General features: G+C 38.4%; 1 protein-coding gene across 1 annotated transcript; it reads left to right on the top strand.

Annotated features, from left to right (window-relative positions):
* Positions 1 to 924: 924 nt before the first annotated feature.
* LPCAT4 (lysophosphatidylcholine acyltransferase 4) lies at positions 925 to 20,808 on the top strand. The gene is made up of 14 exons (XM_072415139.1): positions 925 to 1,099; positions 10,390 to 10,532; positions 10,674 to 10,891; positions 13,417 to 13,529; positions 14,516 to 14,576; positions 14,671 to 14,729; positions 15,407 to 15,441; positions 16,901 to 16,955; positions 17,089 to 17,171; positions 17,533 to 17,658; positions 18,302 to 18,443; positions 19,435 to 19,533; positions 19,633 to 19,783; positions 20,072 to 20,808. The coding sequence occupies exons 1-14, from the start codon at positions 980 to 982 to the stop codon at positions 20,230 to 20,232; spliced, it is 1,566 nt and encodes a 521-aa protein (XP_072271240.1). The 5' UTR covers positions 925 to 979; the 3' UTR covers positions 20,233 to 20,808.
* The last annotated feature ends 999 nt before the right edge of the window (positions 20,809 to 21,807 follow it).

Here is a 21,807-nt window from a genome sequence, read left to right as displayed (position 1 = left end):
TGTGTGACCCTCGGGTCAGTTACCACAGACACCAATACGTTTTTGGCTGTCTGTAATGGTGACATTCTTCCCACTGACCACCACACTAATGTACTGGGAGCTGTGGATATATTAAGTATAGTAGGGGTTCACTGAGGATCTGAAAGTTATTTTAAGGGTTCCCCCATGTTAGAAAGGTTGATATTCACTCCTCTATACAATGTGATCATACAATCTCCTTTAAATCTATGCAATGTAAGGCCTGGCAGCACTGCATACAAATACCATGGATTGTTTAGGTTTGTCCCATATAGATTGTACAATCAAATTGTGATTTGTATGGCGGTCATAGATAAAGCGATATAATCACTGAATCAATCAATGAGAATAAAATGATTAAAAAAGAATGAATAAGTACAGTGTTTACATATGTTTAGTTTAGGGAGCTCCCGATTGGTTCCTACAGTTGTGGCGGAGTTTTACCAATTGATTAATTGAATGATTATGTATGAGGGGGTTACGACTGATAATATCATTTTTATGTATTCATTGCTGTATGTGTTGCATGCTTTGATATTTTCTTTGATGATGATTCTTCATGGGTCATGTGACACTACCGCTAGCCATATCGAAAGACATTGCATTAGGCCGGTTTATGACCGCTAGCGCCAGGGTTTGCAATGTCGCTGACGATTCCATAGAGACTGGTAGGGCGCCTGCGATAAAAACGCTCGTGTCGCCTGGCCCCCTAGTAGAAGCAGGAATATCCTGCACTGCAGCCACATACACTCCCACTGGTCACATTACACCTAATCACTAATTCATGACTAGAAGGGAGGTTTCCTGCCACAATCTGGCTCATCTGGTCGGTTTTGTCCTGTGGGAGCAGAGCGGCACAAGCAGGGTTAATGTGAGGCGGCCCTAGGCTCCTCCCCCTTCCTCAGAGTCACAGCAATCCCTGGCCGGGCCCAGCTCAGTCCTGTACCGCAGCCTGCCAGACATGAGTGCGGACGATGCTGCCCGGGACAGCGACCCGGGACAAGATGGGGACGTCGGGGTCGCCCCTTTTAACCCCTTCCTGCACGAATTCCACCCGGAAGGCTTCTGGCAGAAATTGAGGGTAAGATAGAATAAAGCTGAAAAGCTCCTGGGAAAGGTCTGTGTAATATGGGCTGCTGGTGTGCAGAACCCCCTCATGGATGGGCATTATAGCTGGGCACTGCCATGGGGGGGGGGGGGACTGGTAAAGTTCTGCAGTGGGTGGGAGGCAGAATGGTGCGCAGGGAGAGCAGCATTGCAGGGAAGGGGGCACATTGTGCAGCATGGCAAGACTGCTGGCCCACTGCCCTCCATAGATGTGTATGGGGGAGGATACAAATGCCTGGGGCCAAACCACCCTGTAATGTACACCTTGAATGTATCTAGCTTTATTACTGCCTTCTATAAAAACTCGGGGGTACAGGGGTATTTACTGTCTGATATCTCATTTCTAGCAATCCTAAAATAAGAAGTGATTTACCAAAAATGCCTTGCCACTTCATCCACTACCTACCGATATTCACCTACCTCCACCTGCTGCTTACTATTCCTAATGTTGTGTCACAATGCCCACTACCTGCCCATGCCCACCTCTGCCTGGGGCCCCTACCTTTAATGCCATGCCGCTCTACCAGCCTATACTGCCCACCTTGTAGGTATGACCAACATTTCCATCTACCCACCTCTACCCAGTCCTTGTCACCATTTGCCCGCACCTATAATCTGCACTGCTACCCTATTACCTGCCTATGCCCACTCACCTCACCATTCACGCTGATTTACCCACAAGGGCCTAAAATCATATTTATATCTGCACACACAAGCAATGTATCACCCCGGTGTAAAAAGCAATAATTACGTAATTGTGAGATCCAGGCCCTCAGCTTACCACCATGTTCATTACTTTCTAACATATATATATGACATGTCATCCAGTCCATATAAAATTCCAAGTAGTAAAAATAGTTTTATAGGTTTTAGTACAGCCCTTTTACTCCTGGGAGAATAAATACCATGTGGATGTGTGGCATTCCCTTTATATGGTGTGTTATACTTCATTCTAATGGTGCAAAGTTTTTCCCTTGATCTCTGAGGTTTGACATCAGACATTTCCATACTTGGATTTGCATGAAAGTTTACCTTCTCTTTGTGTGTGCTTGTTTGGAAAGCTGAGCTTTGGATCTTTCAAAATGCACCCATAGCGAACCCTCTATTGCCATTTAACACATGACTGAAGTTTCAATGTTACTTATAAGGGTTCTCATAGATCAGGGATTTTACTAGTGAAAAGGGCATGTTTTATAGATATGAAGGATTACTGGCTAAACTGGTATTCCTTTTTACACACCTAATCCAGAATATCAAGCTGAGGCCTCTGATTATTTACAAAGTGCCTTTTGTTTTGTAGGTGGACTGTAAAGTGTCTGCATTTGACCTAAATCGCCTCCATAATAATACTCCAAAATGCTGTGCCTCATAGAAGCTACCTAAGGATCTTATAGTCGATAGGACTTGATTTCTGCATACTGCAAGATCCATTTAGCAAATTCTTTATTGTTCACATGGCCCCCACCATGAACGTTCAGGTGCCTATTTGGCTGATTTGGTTTCCCCTATATCTCCTAATGAATCTTCCTGCTAACTTCTTCATCACTGCAATTAATAACAATATTAAGACACTTAAAGATTATTGCATGATTGGCTCAAAACTTTAGGTTTACAGGTTTCAGGGTATCTCAGAAAATTTGTAAATTGTTTTAAAATATGTCCAGCATAGAAGTTCACAACAGGAGAACATTTAGCTTTGATGCTTCATTCCCTATCGCTTTTTGAAGGTCACATTGTACAGTTGTATGGAAGTGACAATCAAAGATATGCATGCCACTCATAACTATATTTACACCATGAGAATAGTCCTAGGTAGTGTTCATGGGAGGCTTCCACAGAGGAAACTCCACAAGAGTAATGACAGAAGCTCCAACGGTGGATTTGTTTTATATTTTATGAACTCAAATAGTGAATCTTTTAGGGGCATCCAAATATATTATTCGGTTTATGTACCTTTTTGTATTTATTTCCTCCGGGAAAATCGAAGTATATTTCATATGCCTACTGTCTCATACCAGCATATGTGCAGTGTAACTTTCAGGCACCATATCTGTGACTTTTGTTTTCATGAAATTTTGAAGATGTCACCACTGTGCTTGTTACTGTTTCCCCTTACTGGAGGGAAATTTCTACCTGGGAACCTGCAGTGCATGTAACCCCCTGTGTCATTCATTCTGTGGATGTAAGATACTGGCACCTTTCCTTCTTCCATATTCCCTATGAGATCATGAGTCCTCAGGGGATATCTCTGAAATATGAAAACTACCACTACAAAAAAGTGCACAACAACCCATGGTAAGTTAGTAAATAGGAGAAAAAAAGATTAGCTGCACTGGGTCTGCAGGCAATACCGGTAACTACTTGTCTTTTGTGTTCATCGCTCCGATCCCAAAATGAATTTGCCCTTTAAAATGTCTAGATCAGAGTCCCTGCCTCAATCACAATGAAATGCTGTGTTACGATCCAGCTAAAATATACATGAACTAAAAACTGTATGGGACAGAAATAATAAATTGATTGATCACTGACCATCAGTGTATGTACAAGTGACCCTTCACATTGGATGTCAATGGGAAATTACCCCTTTACATTGGTGGGCGTTGTGGGTGGGTGACAAATCTGCTTCAGCTCAAGGCAGCCCTAGCAACTTCTGGAGCCGTCTGGCTTAAAACACATGTTTAGTAAAGAAATGGCAGCACCAGAGCTTGTGTACATGGGAGGAGGACTCCAAACAACTAAGGGCCAGCTACAAAAATGTGTTTAGAAAAAATGATTTGTGTTGAACATACATTCATGACTCACCTGACATTTCAGACAGATGTGGAACCAAGCTCCCTCATACATATTTTCAACTACTAGGCGCCCAAAAATGATCATTGGCATTGTTGGGGGGGTGTTCAGGTGCACTTTTCTGGCACATTTTGGAGGAGGTAGAAGGTTAAGACAGCAGATTGCCCTGAGATTCTGTATGAAGCAAAAAACTCACTGCAACTGCACTGCAGTCAAATGCTTTTATAAAAGGGATATAAATTGCTCTCCTTCATTTCAGTGATAACCAGGATTTTCAGTGCTGCTGCTTGAACTGCTGAACTTGCCCTCATCTTCTAAATTGATATATTGTTTCGATTCTTAGAAAGTCATTGTGACATGTATCACATGAATGTTCAAAGCATGCTTGTGCTGCTCTTTGTATTTACAAAGCATTCATTTTAACAACAATTTATTAAAATAAGTAGAATATGGAAGTGAAACACTACTGAAATAAGATGTATTTGGTACCCTCAGTAATGTATCATCTATGTAAATAAGGATGATGAATCCCTACATACATGAAATCTAAAACATGCCTGTTTGTTAAATATGCCCGTCACTGATGACGGTCAGGTCACGTTCATACACAACTCTTGACCACAAAGTTGCCTTTCTCACAACTAGGAGATTGCTGTCTGTACACAGTAACCAGGGTTGTATTTTCCCAGGACTGAGCAGTATTAGGAGAGATAAGGTACAAGGCTACCATGGCTTCTGTCCCAGAGTCTGGTGACAAGGAGACAGTAATGTTTATGTGAGGCTGTGTAGAGGCCTAACCACACTAACTGCTAATTAGTAACCACGGAAACATGAGCAGTTCTGGCATCTATCATCTCTGTATACAAATAACAGTGTACATACTGCTCATGACTAGAAATCGGGTGCATAGTTACCTAGAGATCCTTTGTGTTTACATGTATGAGTATATAATATATTTGAGGGCTAGTCTCAGCGATCTGTACATCGTATATTTGCTGTAGGAGTTTATTTGTGCACGTCTTTGCATTAAACTGCAGTGCCTGACATTTGTTCAGATGAGTACCACACTAAAGAAAGAAACTTTTGTCAATTCAGCTCTGTGAGGCTCTATCTGCAAACTTCCAGTGCAGAAGCAGCCTTTACCCTAAGCAGATCACCTGATCAGTCATTTGTTTGTATTATTCCTCAGCATTGTGCTATAAATACACTTCCATTACAAATCTTCTCTGTTCTTTGCCAAGTGTTTGACAATGTAAAAGCTGTTTGTTGGGTGGCTAGAAACTTTAAACTAAAGAGACCCAAGAAAGTTTTCTTTTTAAAAGAATTCAATAGGTGCACCAATATGTCACCCCTGAAATGAGTGGTAAAATCAGAAATTACTCATAATGCTGGAGTGTATAGAAATAATGTTTTGCAACACTGAGTAATTGTTATCCGTCTATATGGAACACTTCTTTTCTTATCACAATTGTCACCTATTCTGTTTATTACGCTGAAGCTGTAAAGTTCTGATAAACCACAGATCATTAGGCCTCTCTGAGCTTCTGGTTAGATAATGTACAGGCAGACATATCCGTCTGCACAAATTCCCTATTCTACATTGCAAACAACCTTAAACTGTGAGTCCTGCCAAAAAACAGTTTTTATTTGGTTAGAGTCAGTTTTATTGCTATTTTGGGTCTCTGTTGTCTGTTTCAGCAGAAAGAAAGTGAAGAAAGATTAGCAACATAAATGGCGATAAGCAAAGTTCATATAATCTGCCATTAGTTTCTACTGACCGCATGGCCGTTCATGTCAGATGGAAAAATGATTGGTCACAGACCTTATAGTTCATGATGCAACCATCAGAGGCCATCATGTCTTTCAAAGGATGATGAAATGTTTTCAGTTCGGTTTTTTACTCTGTTTGTTAGACATTTGGAATCCAATCAAACCAAAATCTTGAATTATGAAGAAAAAACTGTATTTATAACGTTTGTTTCAAAATAACACTATTGATTTTAAACTAAAAATAGAGAGCAGCTTGACAACTGAAACCATAATATAACTCTGAAATGCCATTTACCTGGCTGTATTGCTGATCCTATGAATCCATAAAGAATATTTATAAATAGAGAAGTTTTCAGCTCCACAGGTTAGCTTCACCATAAATCCATTTATTAGTATATACAAAGAGCCTGTAAGGCTGTCATGCCATCACAGTGTACTAATTTATTTTCTGTCACTGACCCACAAGAGCATTGACTTTGCCTCAAATTTGCCTCGCTCTTGCATTATTCAAGCCAATGATTTAAAAATAGTATTGTCAGAGGGGGCCAGGCAAGCAGCGTTTTCAACAGTTGGTCCACTGTGACAGCTGCTAACATAGGTTTCCTTTAAAGCAGTTCATTAATTAATGCAGCTGCTTGTTGACGTCAGTCATGACATATGAATGAATAGACAACATTCATAGGATCTATTGGTATGGCCCACAACATGGCCTCCTCCAGGTATTTAATGACGGAGGCATTTCTCCAGCATGCATCTAAAAGGTTTCCTCATTTTCAGAGGAAACGCAGTAAAATAAGAACTTTGTAATCCTTCGGCACACCACTATAGTAACCAATGCAGGACAAAGGCTCAGTGTACATGGTCAGTCGGTCTGCTTCTTAATATTATTGTCATTTGTTCAATGATTTCCCTAATATAAGCTAGAGCCCCTCCTGTCTATTTCTTTTTTCTAGGAGCTGAAACCCATTCTCTTTTTTATAATGTAGGAACAGTTTCTGAAGATGTGAACCCTTTTAATATGGAGATAAGATGACCTCCGAAACAAGTCCACAACATGGTTTAATTTACGCGCAGAGTATAACTAAATACAGCCAGGAACGCCATGTGCATTTATACTATATTTATATTTATAGTGAACAGAATTTCACAGGATGCATTTTATTGTAATTCAGAAACATGTACAGTATGTGCATATGGCTTTTAAACCCTGAGGTCCAATGAGACTAACGCAGCTCCTTTAAGCTAGTTTATGAATTCTGAAAATGCTGACAGGGCACCTTACTGCAGCATTTCCAGCCACCTCATGCCTGATATGCGTCATGTGGTACTCCAAGTACTACAAGTGCCTTGGCAAGTCCTGTGCAAGTGGATTGGTGTTCCATTCTGAATGAATGAATGGCATCACAATGCAACACCTACATATCATGTATTTATATGCCAAGTGATTCTGAATGGTTAAAAATATTGTTCTAACACAATGGGCCTGATTTATTAAAGCTCACCAGGGCTGGAAAGGATACACTTTCATCGGTAAACCTAGGTGATCCAACAAACCTGAAATGGATCTGGTCCAGGATTGCAATAACAAATGACTATTACTTAACCCCTCCAGGTGTCCTGGATCTCCAAGGTTCACCATTGAAAGAGTACTCTTTCCAGTCTTGGAGAGCCCAGTGTGTTTCAACCATAAAAACCTTCCTATAGGACAATAATTTGATTTGAGGACAGTAGATAAGATGTTTCATTCTGTACAATTATTTCCCTAAGATAAAGGTGACACAGTTTGTTAAATTTATTACATAAAAAAATCAAATTAGAATGAATAATCAGACAGTTTCTGCGCTTAACATAAGATTTCATATTACCAATTCCATACTCCTAAACTCTTCATGAGGTAAATGTTAAAATGACATGTTTCTAGTTGCCCATGTTTATAGGAGTTTCAGAATTTCCTACTGATACCAGATTTTTTGGTTTATTTTAGATGATGACGCTACATACCTATAGAATTTATTTATACTAGTTGATTGTTACTTTATTATAACTTGCATGTAATCTTGTCACCTATATCCAGCATGTACTTTATCCCTGTTATACTGGATATATTGTGAATGTTACAAAGCAGTGTTATCTTTATTGACTTTATAATGCTGATATACTAATTGTAAAATTAGCTGCAGAAAAGACCAGACACTTGTTCACCAAATAACAGCTATGCATGTTCCCATGTGTTTTAGTTTTATTCTAATGCTACATGCTGAACTTTCCCATTGAAAATGATTAATTTTTGTATTTGTTTGTCCATGTCAGCATTGCAAAACACTGAAACTGGTGTCAGTGTACCTTGAGTGAACTGTGTTTATTTGCAATATTTACTTTTATAGTTTTTGCATGGATAAGTGTACTTATGCTTTGCCTGTGTCAGGTGAAACTGGCAATGATCAGCTCTTCTAATTATCCCTGTTCCATCCATCTACCAGGACTTTTATTAAAGGTGTTCTCTTCTCCTGTTACCCTTGCTTATCGGCCCTAAAGAAGGGATTCCGATTTCTGCAATGTGTTTCATTACCACTAGATCTTTATAAATGCCAACAATTAAAATGTATGTAAAAATTAACAGTACAATTCTATGTGCCCCTTTTTCGTTATGTATACCATTGGAAGTATTTTCTTATGTCTGTGTTTATCACACTACAAACCCAGAGCTGCCACATTCCCTCTCCCTGGAACACAGAGACATGTTTATGTATTGCAGAGATATACTGTATGTTTTATTTCAGTTCTTCCATTAACTTTGGTATGAGCCAGAGGTCCTCAGGTTTGTTTCCATACTTGGCAAGTATGCACAGAGGATTTGCACGTTATGACTGAATTATCCGACAAAAGAACCCCTTCCAGCACTAAGATGTCTATGCTTTACTCTTTCACTGGTGTTTCAATCTTCCCTCTTCTCTGCCATCTTCATTGTCCGGTTTGGGATGCCTATAGGCATGTGCTGATATGGAGGAAGAAGTATTTTGGCAGAAGACGTGTTCTAGTAGTTGGTATTTAGTTCACTTTAAAAAGAAACCCTAGAAGTTATTAGGAACATGTTTTATACCAGGGCTGGGTGGATTTATAAAACATTTCTGGTATGTAAACGAACTAATGGAATGGTTCCTGTAATAAACCTTGGTTTTCTCCCTGTGTTCAGAACTATGCACTCTTTGCCTGTAAACTGATAATTTTTGCAGTTTGTTAGGGAGATTTTCTTTTACTTACTGATTCAGAGGTTGGACAAAAATCAAGAGGATTTTCTTCCCAAATGAGGAGAATTCCCCTTTCATTCAGCTCCTACAAGAACATTGGAAGCCTTGACTGAATATTGAACTTACCTTCACCTTTTGTTCTGGAAACAGCTGTATAATTTTGTATTTCCCATCATTTTAAGACTTGGTGACAATGTTCTCAAGAATAAATATAGAACTTAAGTAGTTTTCCTTTTATATACAATAAATATGGATCTAACAAAACAACATCAGAAAAACTACTTAATAAACATTGTGTCTGGAAGTCAGTTCTTCACCATGATAGTTTGTGCATTATTAAAATTATTAAAATCGGAAAATAGGAGCCACTACTTTCACCTTTTATGCCCCTGTATGGCTAACTTGCTGCAGAGTCTCTATGGGATTTCTCTGATTGAGAAATGAAAAAGGTTTTTGTGTAGTGAATTAGTTGCCTACTTATATCCAGGTCTCAGGATGTGCTGGCGTTGGACCCAGAAATCCATTTACCAGGATGTTTATATTGATCCATAAGTAGCACTTCCTATGAAGGAAGCCATATCCTCTTCATCCTCATCTATCCCAGCTCTTTTTTTTTTTTTGTCACCAAAACAGTTTTTTTTAATCTGCGCCTGGTTTAACGAAAAGCAGACTTTAGCACAGAAGATAAGTCAGTATTTGTTATTTTTTATAGAAATAGTGCAGATGCATTACACACAACCCATACTATGTTTGTGCATGTATGTGTGTATTTAAAAATATTTGCTCATGATTACATTATGAGCAGGTCTGCAAGGCTTCTATAGTGGCATGGGTGCCATCATAACTTATTTTAAACTGTTTTGTATTGTAGCAGTTTATGTAAAACATATAAAAACTACTCCCTGGGGAAGATATCCTTGTTTAAAATAGAATGTTGTGTAATGTGAGCATTATTGATTTTACTTTTATAAAAGTATAAAGCATATGCAAGAGTTTCATGATCTCTTGGGAACCACTTGGCCTGTGGCCTTTTGCTCTAATGTAGACACAAAATTCCCATGTCTTCTCTAATATGATTTTATAAAATATTTTGGTATGTAGTTAAATATGTCTTGCCTACTTTGTGTAGGAATTTTGGCTTCCGTTGTTGTTTAATCTTTAAGTTTTTAATTTAGGGTCTAGCTCGCAGATCTGTTCACAGTTTTGTGCTTAACTGACTAGTCCATCAGTTTTCTGATATGTAATTGATCATGTCCCCCCCCCATAATTTATCAATTGTTTGTACACATGATGTATGCGTTTGAACAAAATTCAGCTGCAAGTCTGATACAGAGCTGAATTACAATTGATCGGCTGTTGCAATTTCAGATTCCATGGCGATTTTTCCAATTTTGCAATGATGTGTAAGCTAAACAGTTACTTTTATTCATATAATTTTTTTTCTGTATTTTTACAGTTCTATGTCCTGGGTCCAATTCTGTTTCCCTTGCGTTTCCTTCTGGCTGCCATCTTCCTGTTTCTCATGTGGCCAATAGCTGCACTTCGAGTCGCTGGAATGACAGAAGAAGAGCTGAGCCGGTCCATTCGACATAGACGCACGTAAGTCCAAAGCCTGTCTGTGAAAGTGATGATAATGTTTAAAGGTATTTGTCATCGTTATACAGTACAGCACATTCATTTATTTCCATCTCTCCCCTTTCCATTTCCCATTCCATGTGTCTTTTCCCCTTATGCACACAGCATTCTGCATCACTTGATTTACGTACTGAGCCGCACTATGTTCTTCATGTGTGGCTTCCACTGGATCACCATCCGTGGCCGCCGCGCCTCCAGCTCTGAGGCCCCACTGCTGGTTGTGGCCCCTCACTCCACCTTCTTTGACCCCATTGTTACTGTGGTGTGTGACCTCCCATCAGTTGTGTCCCGAGTGGAGAACCTCAACATCCCAGTGATTGGAGGTGAGCTAAATAATAAACTCTAATGGAAATCTCCATGCTTTTCTCTTTTTGATCTGTGCACTCATTTTCCTGGCATAAACAGATGATTTAAGCCCTGGATGGAATAGATTTAAATACACGCTTTATTATTTTTTGCTCGTTTAAACTGATGTAAATCAAAAGGTATGCCTATAATATATTTAATATTATCCTAAATTCATATTTCTGATGAGTTTATGTTTAGCCTCCTTCTGAAAACAAGTTTCACCTTTCTCATCCAGTTGGCTATTCAAGCCAAGTGTCTCTAATACCAACTGAAATCTTTTGATAGTTAATGAAGAAGTTGAGGCATATTTGTAGTGTAAGGCAGATCCTAATCTCAGGCACTGAAACCCCATGGACATCTTGAGTCTGAGATCCATGAAGCCTTACAGGTGTTGACTTAAAGAATACCACAGGTATTTACAGGAATCTCAGCCAACCACACTATTGGTGACTCTTGTAAGACTCAACTGTCCCTAGTAGGAGCGTTCTGCCTAATTGTGATTGGCCAGAAGCATACCCAATAACCTTTTGATTTATGCCCTGCATCTTTTATTTGGATTAGAGAACCTCATAGTGGCCCATACCATTATGTAAAACAGAGCAAATGCAAGCCCTGACCTAGAATGTCAGGTTTGAACACAATGGGCAGACTGTAACTCTTTGTTACTGACAGACCGTGTATTAAACTATGTATAAATTGTAATATAAATACTGAAAAAACATGTTCAATGTCCCTTATTGGATATTTCGGATAACCAATTAACTATGCCAGCTTCACTAAGCTAATTTTTTTAGTGCAATGCCATGTCATCAAATTTTTGCAATAAGCCAGCTGTGTACCAGGAGTTTGTCAATGAGTTTTTTTCATAGAGAAATTCATTTTAAGGTCTCATTAGCACTTCACCAGGGTACATTTTGTTTTAGTTTGGCATTTTGTGGGGTTAGCTTTGGGTTGGCTCAGTCTTCTGATTAATATGGCAGCCATGCAACATTGCTCCTTTTGTGCCTTTTTTATTGACATTCCCACTATTGTAGGGGTGTCAAGAAATCTTAAATATGATTTGCAGCTGGCCCGCCGCTTCATTGAAATAGCGCCGCTAAAATTCCTGGCATCACTCGCATCTATAGAACAGTGGCCTCTGCCTATGCGTGGCCCCACATTGGACTGTTTTGTGAACGCAGGGAATTGTAGTAGCAGTGCTATTTCGGTGAAGTGGGCGTTCCCGTCACTCATAAAATTAGGCCCTGCATTGGACTGTTTTCGTGATGCAGGGTAGCGGTGCTATTTCAGTTTCAAGTTTGGCCCACGACTTTGCCTAAGTTTTTCTTTTTTTGGCCCACTGTGTATTTGAGTTTGACACCGCTATTGGACCCTGCCCCCGTAATATGCTGATTGTTATACAGATAGCCAAACTTATTCCCTGTCTTACTATTCCTGGCCTAGATTTCCCACCTTCGAGGCCCTACCATAGTTGAGCACTGGGAGTGCCTACAGAAACGATTGGGTACCCCAGCAATTATTGTCCTTGTCAAGAAGCATTTACAAGCCTGCTGGGGGCCAGAAGCACATTTTGGCATTATCTCAGCTGGGTGGATTTAATATCTAGGTCAGGGGTCCCAAAAAATAACCCTTTTCTATTGGGTGTTATGTACTTTTTCATTAAGATCTAATAAATTATTAAAGTATTCAGGATCCTATCCCTTTGTAGGGGTGAATTAAGAGACATGGATTAGGTGCTAGAGAAGTGCAAGGAAGGTAAAAAGAAAACAAGATCTTCACTGGGTTTTATTAAGTTTATTTAAAGTTTGTGTGTGTTTATAAAACAAAATCTTCTCAGGCTTACCCATTCACCCATCTCCACAAAAGCTAATGTTTTTGTAGTCCCAGAATCTGGGAGTATTAATTATTCTCCTTAAGATAACACATAAAGTAAAAACTGGACCAAGGACAGCTCTGTATTTCTGACAAGATAATTGTGTTTTGCAATCATCAAACACATAAAACAAAATGATTTAAAGGCACATTTAACAGAATAAAAGGTATCAAATAGACTTTTATTTGTTAGGCTTTGCATACGCCTAAAGGCTTTGTTATTTCAGCTATAGTACAAATGCTACCAAGTAGTTTTTCTCTAAGTGCAGTTAGTTATGCAGATTGGGTACTTGATCCAGGGTCTTTGCCCTGGTTTCCATAGTCAGTGTATCTCATACCTGAGGTATAGCTTTGCATGAGAAGTGCTAATAAAAAAATAAATACATTTTTCATGCTGCAGGTTTAGAAAATGGTCAGCCATGTTATGATTTTGTAAAGCAAACGTAGACTGCAAGGAACATTTATACGGAAAAATATCAGTTTGTGCACGCAGCAGAGTTGGTGACATCTAATTTTATTTAAGTTTATAGTCTGGGGCCCTGAACTTTTACAAATAACTAAGTTTGCCTAAATTCCAGTGCCCTCCTATGAACAAAACTTTGCTACAGTTTTGTGATCTCTTCCTTAGCTCTGCTTCGATTCAATCAATCTATTATGGTGTCCCGACATGACCCAGCATCACGGAAAAAAGTGGTGGAGGAGGTGAAGAGACGAGCAACTTCCCGTGGGGAGTGGCCTCAGGTGGAGTGCTAATTCCTGTCTTAAAGAGTATATCTCCTTGTTTTACCCTCTAAGAACATATTTACAGTTTTTGTTACCACCTTCTCTCCTTTCTTTATCCTAACTGCACAAGCTGTTTCCTTTAGTATCTGCTAATTTTCATAAACATGTAGGTAAAAGTGCTCCTATCTACAGAGAAACTTTTAACATGTATGTAACATTAAAGTGCAGCTTACTGTTCCCAATACGCTGCTAATATTGATTAAAAGAGGATTAAATCCTAACTCCAGGTTCGCTTCCACCTTTGCTTGCATTGGGGATAACCCTTCTGCGAGGTAATTGCACACTTAAATCCAAGGGCAGAGTAAATAGAACTTTTTACTTTTTTATCCCTTACTTCCCTGCAGCCTCTTCCCTAAGCCACTACAGCCCGCTGTTACAGGAACTGACTTCATCCCTAACAATGTAATTTAAGTAACTCTACATTGTAAACAGAGAAAGTAGTTGGATGGAAGAAGATCGCATCAACTGCTGGGGTAACAAAGGATAAAGTAAGGAAAGTACTGCTAGACAAAAACAAGAATTAAACCTAATTTGACTAAGCGTGGAGTTCAGCTTTAAAGTTTAAGTTCACTTTTAGTGACATTTTGGCTTCCTCCTCATGTCTACAATTGCAGCCATGCCTGGCACTGCACAGCCTTTGCAAAGAATGCATCCCAGTCATTTTATCTTCCTACTGTGCATACGCTATGGCCCCATAATCCCCTCGCTTTCTTGAGACCACTGTGGGCCTCATAAAAATCCGGGGTGTCATTTTGCTCTCTAGGATGTTTTTCTTGCAAAGGCTGCTTGAAGAAATGTACAGTAACTTTTTTAGAAGTTGGGCAGCATTTTGAGAGTAGTGAGGTGTAATTTTAACGGGATCATTATAAGTGTCCTTCTACATAAACCAGCTTCTGATTTATGAGTAAAGGCTCATTAACTGGTTTTTGCCTTTTTTTTTTTAGCTTTTGTTTTTTCCAGAGGGAACAAATGGTAATGGACAAGTGATACTAAAATTTAAGCCAGGTAAATAAATAGCTTGGTCTACAATTGCCCCATGAAGAGTATACTTCTGTACATAATATACTTACTTCTGGTGTACTTCTGTGTTGTTCTGCAGGAGCCTTTGTGGCAGGAGTGCCTGTTCAACCAGTGCTAATGCGATATCCCAACAAACTAGTAAGTAATGTGGTTTAAGTTATTGATCATCTCTCCTTACTTTTTTTATTGGTTTATTTGGTTGGTTGAAGTCAAGACTGATAACACAAGCTGCCTACTGTATACAGCAAATAAAAGTCCTGTAGTTAAGATAGTAAAAAAAATAAAAGGACAACGTATTGGCCTCTGAATGTAATATTGCTATGAACATTCAGGAAATGGGAGTGAATATGTGCTTTCAACATTAAGTCATGCAGTCAAAAGTGCAGCTGTTGTAAAACCTTAGAGAGTTCCTGTACACCTCCAATCTCCATTGGAACCATCACAAACAATTAAAAAGAAAGCAGACCATTATCAGGCCTCATCAGTTAAAAATGACAATTAGGCTTCAATGTGTACAATAGAATGTCAGTTTAAAATTAGAATTTGGAAAAATGTGCTGAGTTTATGTCAATATTTTTACAAAAATGTCACTGGTCAAAAGGATTAAAAATTATATCCAGAATAGGAAACTATGTATAAAATCTGCTCTACCTTCCCTTTTTTATGCAAGTGCTCCAAGCAAAAGAGCAGAGAAGCATGTGTTTTAAATATAATTTTTATAATATAAATATGTCATAAGAATTACAGTGTTTTCTTTTATTTTACTGTGTTTAAACTCATTTTATAAATCAGGTATTTTCTTTCTCAATATGCAGCCTGCAACAATTTGGACATGGAAAGGAAATGGAGTGTAAGTACATTGTTTTTCTGTAACAAAATTCTACCAACTTATGTGCTCTTTTATTAGTGCTTGTAGAACACTCTATATTCATTACCAACCTCATTTTTGGGCTCTTGTATTTCTAGAAATTAACATTCTTCTTGCAGGTTTGATCTTTTACATTTTTTGTCATAGGCTTTGTGATGTCATTGATTTTAAATGGCATTTCAATGCACTAAAGCAATGTAGCTCCCTCCCACAGTAAGCACCAGATCATAAAGTATATTTATGATCAATTTCTAATGCAGTTTTAATATTCATCTCATCTAAAACTTGAATAAAAAAGAGGTGGAGTGTTTTTTTTGACTGAACCACAGAACAGAATTAGAAACTGCAGTACCTGATAAACTTTGATGTACCATTAGGATGGGGGGTTCGAAGTTTACAAAGTGAAATTATTTGAGTATACCCAATTTCCTGTAGAGGAGGACAAGCTTGATGCTTGATACTTGCCCCTTTCCTGAAATAAAGTCGCAAAGGTATAATCATGACAAATTATAGCTAGAATATTACACATGTACAGGAAAGACCTACCTAAACCTATAATAAAGTAAAAAAAATGTCATTGATTATTTTCAACATTCTGTTTTTAAGTCAGCAAACATTAGAAACAGTGACTATAAATAAAAGTGGTATTCTTAATACAAGATTTCTAGTAAAGCTACAATTTCTTACCCCTCAATTCCCCTTCTTATGTAACTGACGCTGACATGAGTGTGTGTGTGTGTGTGTGTAATACCAACTCTGCATTGATACAGAATTATGAAATTACTACTAGGGGTCTGTTTATAAAGCAGTGAAGTTTTGACATTCTCCACCAGCGAATGATTTAGTGAATGTCAGATTCACTTTTTTTTAAATAGACCCTAAGTTTGATTTTTGGCAGGGATGATATGGCAGTCTAATTCAAACGCTGTTATCAATAAAATTGTTTTACCAAAAAATCTCTACTAGAGCACAACCCAGTAGTTAATACATGCATATATGTAAAGCAAATAAACCTTACTGCAGATTTCTATAAATAAGACCCCGCATTTTCTTGAACCCCTTATCTGCTCAGGCTAAAAACACATACTGTACCATCTCAATACTCCAATTATGTCATCTTTTTTATGGGTTGAAAGTAAAGCTATAAGAAAAGTTCTCTTTCTGGGAGTATTAGTATTTGAAACTGGGAGGGAGACCTTCACCTAGCAGCAGTAGCAGGAGAGCCACAAGCAGCATAGCTGATACATTACATGGGCTTTGTAGCTAAGTGGTTACCACACCCTAGTGTTGGGATGTATGTATTTAAGTTGTTATGGCAATAGTAGATTAGCTAGTCTTATTAATGTTTATTACATTTGATCAGCAAGTCTTTCAAGTAACATTTTTCTTTTTTTTTTCTTTAATTTTAAATTGCACCATGCAATGTTTTTTTTTTTCACAGGTTAAAGGTTCTTTGGCTTACAATGTCCCAGTTTTACATTAACCTGGAAATAGAGGTAAGAAATGTTGCTTTTTGTAACTCCTGGCATGTGAGAGCTGTTTTTTACCTTTCTCTACTCTGACACATTCTGCAACAATACTTTGTATATGGTAGCAATTTGCTCTAATTGATTTTTTATTTTATTCTAGTTCCTGCCAGTTTACAATCCAAGCCCTGAAGAGAAAGCAGATCCTGCATTATATGCCAGCAATGTGCAGAAGTTTATGGCAAAGTGAGTTGAGTAAAAAATTTGATTTTTGTAAATTAAGGGTCTTGGCCTGGGATAATAGTAACAAAAGAAATACCCTGGCTGTTTTATGTTCATATTGCTTTGAATACCAGAATTGCTAGTGATACTGGGGAGCGTAGGGCAGTGGCACTGGTGTTGACAAGCAGATAAAATTGTCAGTTGCATTTCAACTTGCTTAAAAATCTGTTCTCCTGATTAAGGATTGGTGCTTTTGTCTAGTAAAAATGGGTTTAATAGTTTAATTATAAACCAGTATTGTTATCTCACCAGTATGATTGGTGAGCTGCTTCACCTTTCCATATTTGATGCTTAATGTAATATTTTTTTGTGATTTTACTTTAAGAGCACTTGGAAAACCAGCAACAGAATATGAGTTGATAGGAGATACCCCAGTAACTCCTGTAGGGCATTTGAAAGTGCCATTAGACCCAAAAATTTGGGAGCTGGGAAAAATCCTACGGAAGGCTGGGTAAGTGATATCAGCTATGTAAGTTTATTACCAGCAAACACACTGGTCAAGCTGTTGATTTAGGTTCTATTAGGCTGGATGTATGTATCAGATGCACTGCGAACACAAAGGTTTTAAAGCTAGCATTTTTATATGTTGTTTTGAAAAAAAAGATGACAGGGTGCTGTTAGTAATGTATAGCATGTATTTTGGTGTACCACCTTTAGGGACCATAACATTCCTATTTTTTTTTTTTGTTTGTTAAGCCCCGGGAAGCCCCAAGAATAATTTGGTGTATTTGGGGTATGATAGTGTACACTTAGAGCCAGGCCAGTGACCAAGCTTAAGTATGGTAATGGGGCAGGGGAAATGTACATGGATTTAACTTTGGGAAAATTGGGCTCAGATATCAAAATGTAGTGGCTGAGAACTAGGTACAAGTGGGATCCAGCTCAATAACTGCATCTGCTTTTTTAGGTAGTCTGTGATTTTGAGACTGCTATAATAACAGCATTTTATGCATGTTATGCAATCTGGTGGGTCGCTTACGTGTTTCAATTTTAAATTAAAAATGATTCAAATGATAAATGAAAAAAAAAGAAAAAAAAAATCATGGTGATGTCCAGTTTTACCATATTTATTACTTTTCTCTTGTCCTCCACAGGTTCTCCTTTGATAGTGTCCAGGGGTTGATTGATCTTTGTCTAGAGGGGGTATGTTCCCGTGTTGGGCTAGAAGAGCTGGCAGAAAAGTTGGGGCTCACCCAGACTGATGTAATTTCCAGAGTTTTCAGTTACTTTCCAAAGGTGAGGTTATTGTTAAAAGGTGTGCTATTGCAGTATAATAAATATGCATTGCCATACTTTGAACACAAAGGGCTCTGTTGATAAAAAGGGAAATCTGACATTATTTTAAACATTCTCTTGTGGGAATCAATTACTGCCATTGGGAAATTATTCCCACATTGGGATTTCCATGTGGGAATATTTGAGGGAATGTCTTATTCCCTGTTTTATTAATAAATCCTAAAGTGACTAAAAGGCTGGTATTGGCATGTAAAAATTGGCAGAAACTAATAAACAAATCCGCTGTATTTTCATGGTAAATTGGTGTATTGCATATCAGATAACTAATGTATCAATCACCAAACTTTTTTTTCAGTTTTAGATAAAATTAGGAAGGATAAAAATGCCTGACATATTTTTTTTTGTCTATATTAGGGTGTTTCACCCTCTTTATTTTGTCTGGTGACCATTGTCCCTGGGACTGTAAAGAGAGGTAAAATGCCTAATTCTGAGTTTAGATTGGTAGTCTACCATTAGTGACAATGTGTTTCAATGACATCTGTCTAAGCAGTCATATATTGGATCACTGTGTATTTTTTGTTATTTACTCAAATAATGATCAATCATCAATATAAATCAAAGTGGTGGTTTCCTGCAAGAGAAGAGGTAGTTTGCTAGCCTCCCTAGTGGTCTGTCTCTCCTACATCTTATCTGTCTTAGCTCTGCAGCCTCATTCCATCAGACATTTGCCACTTTCTGGGTTGCCGGATTCCTGTCTCACCTGCTGAAATCTGAACTCTCTTCTGACACATATGTCTCTGCCAGGTTTTCTAGTGATGTAGGAGGTAGAGCTTCGTATACAGTGGGAGGAATGGGCAACCAACATTGGGGAGGTGGGTATACTACCATTTCTCTTGCAGGGAACTGGGGTTTAAGAACAGATAGACATCTTCAGACTGAATAGTTTACCGTATAGAGACCCTGACTTGTATATATTATTTTCTGCCCCCAGGATGCCAGTGGAAGGATTGATTTTCGTGAGGTTTCACTAGTTTTAGCAGCCCAGGATGCTACACGCTCTGCAGAAGAGTTGGCAAAGTTGGCATTTGATGTAAGTAATGCTATGCAAACTTTATTAAACAATTACTTGGTGGTGTACAGTCTGTGGCATTTTTATTTTCTGCTATGGTAATATTCTTCTCTTTTGCAGCTGTTTGCAACATGTGATGCTGATGGCCGTTTTCTGCTCTCTGCTGAAGGCTTTTCCTCCATCCTGCGCTCTTTTGTGGGTTCACCTCCTGCAGAAAGTGGCAAAGTATATGCTGAGCTGTGCCCTCATGAAACTCCAGGACTTGACCAAGGTAAGATTGATTGGTAACAGTGGGAATCTTGTATACAAAGCCCAGAAGAATGGAGCTGTCTCCTACTGCAGCCAATTAGATGCTTGTGTTCAGTTTGTAATCTGATTTATGAGGACTACACAGTCCAGTTCTTTCCATCCAGGTAGTATAGCAAGGTTTTATTTAAAAAACAAAAAAACAAAAAAAAACCACAAGAATTTCCTAACACTATTTACTTTAATCATAAAAGTATATCTAATCAGTAAAGGCAAATAAAAAAAAAACTTACAATTACTGCTTTTTTTTCAGATGAATTTCTTCGATTTGCTGTTCGCCATCCATGCTATCGCCATCTTTTCCTGTTTTATCTGCGCCCTCCAGCTTCCGGACGCAAGAAGCCATCACGTTGTCAGCAGAATGGGGGCTGTTCCGGGAAAGACACTCCTGGAACCCTGGTCAAGTCTGACTGACATGTTTTGGGGGGGTTTAATGGGGGTTGGGGAGGTGGGGAGGACTCTCCTGTGATAGGATGAGATATTTTTATGGGTTTATTTAGGCTAAGAGTAAAACTGCTTTGCAGTTCTATCCATGTGAGAAATGCCAATATGATGAGGTTCTTTCTAGTATCTAAACTGGGAATTTCATTGAAGGATTTAAAAAATGTCACAGTGTGTCAGGTTTTAATGGAAATGCTAGTCTGCTGAATTTTATATATGGTAATGGAACTCCCAGTCTTCAAAAATTTGTATTGTTTTAAAGATTAGAAAAGAATGCATGTGTTATGACAGCAATGTTGAAGGAGCAATACTTTCTGTGTGTATAGTTGGTGCGTGCAGGTGCAGATCTGGGGTATTATTAACACCCCAAAAATCTCAGGTCTCAGGGAAACAACCTCCCTTCCCCCAGAGAATTTTACATTTTTACCATTATTTGGATGTTTTATTTCTGACTGCTCCCCATGTATTACTGCTCTCGTTATGGTTCTGAATGATATTATAATTATTTTTCATAATAAAATGACTCTTGTGTGGTTAATGCACATTTTACTTTCGTGTACAAGTGCTCTAATTTCCAAAAAAATCTCACAACACTAGTTGTACATAGGTGAGTAATGCAGGTATTTAACCAGTTTTATTTGGTTGGAACTAAATTGGATAATCCTAAAGCTTGCAGAATAAATGCTGTGTATGAGCTTGTTGGGGAATTGTTGGTTTAGGGCCCACACATTACAAAATAAATCACACCGCCAAATTTGCATTTTCCTTTTTACTGTAGCACATCAGAAAACATGCTAAAGGCAACTAAAACGTGCCTATGTGCTTGGTCACATGATGTGGCTGAAGGGAGGAGGGGGCAGTGTTCTGACTTTCTGCACTTTTTCTGATAAATTATGTCTAACTTGTCATGTCTAACTAATGTTGGCTGAGCAGTACAGGTAGTCCCCCCGGGGTTACAGACAAGATAGGGACTGTAGGTTTGTACTTAAGTTGAATTTGTATGTAAGTCGGAACAGGTACATTATTTTAAAAAATGCAATTAGGTGAGATGTTTGTCCCAACATATTATTAGGCAGCATGGTTTCAGTTACTGTAAAAAATCCTCACTGTGAGTTAATCACAAACAAAGCAAAAAATATAAAAAAAACAAAAAAATAAAACTTTATGGAGCCTAGACATTCATTAACTTCTGGAGCAAGCTGTGCTTTGATATACAAAGAGGAACAACTGCAGAGTTTGTCTTGGTCATTAAAGACTTACAAGATGTTGCTCAGCAGTGTTTAGCAAAAGATTTCTTCTGCAAGTCATGCAAACTGCCTGCTTCCCCTCTCAAGCCTCTGTCCTGCACATGAGCAAGCAGGGAAGCTCCGTATGTATCTGGGAGTCGTCCATATGTCAGATGTCCTTACCTCAGGGACTACTGATGCATAAAATAAACAGCAAAAGTTAGGCTGCTGCCATTGGAAATTGCTCAAATATTTTCTTGGTGTAATCTAATGATTTTGGTAGACATTTTCCTTTTTTTCTTCTGTTTTAATAATTTTACTT

The sequence above is a fragment of the Pyxicephalus adspersus genome, chromosome 6 (genome assembly GCF_032062135.1).
Source record: "Pyxicephalus adspersus chromosome 6, UCB_Pads_2.0, whole genome shotgun sequence".
In the NCBI taxonomy this organism is placed as follows: domain Eukaryota; kingdom Metazoa; phylum Chordata; class Amphibia; order Anura; family Pyxicephalidae; genus Pyxicephalus; species Pyxicephalus adspersus.
Note: the sequence above shows the minus strand (reverse complement) of the source record. Positions and strands in the feature narration are given on the sequence as shown.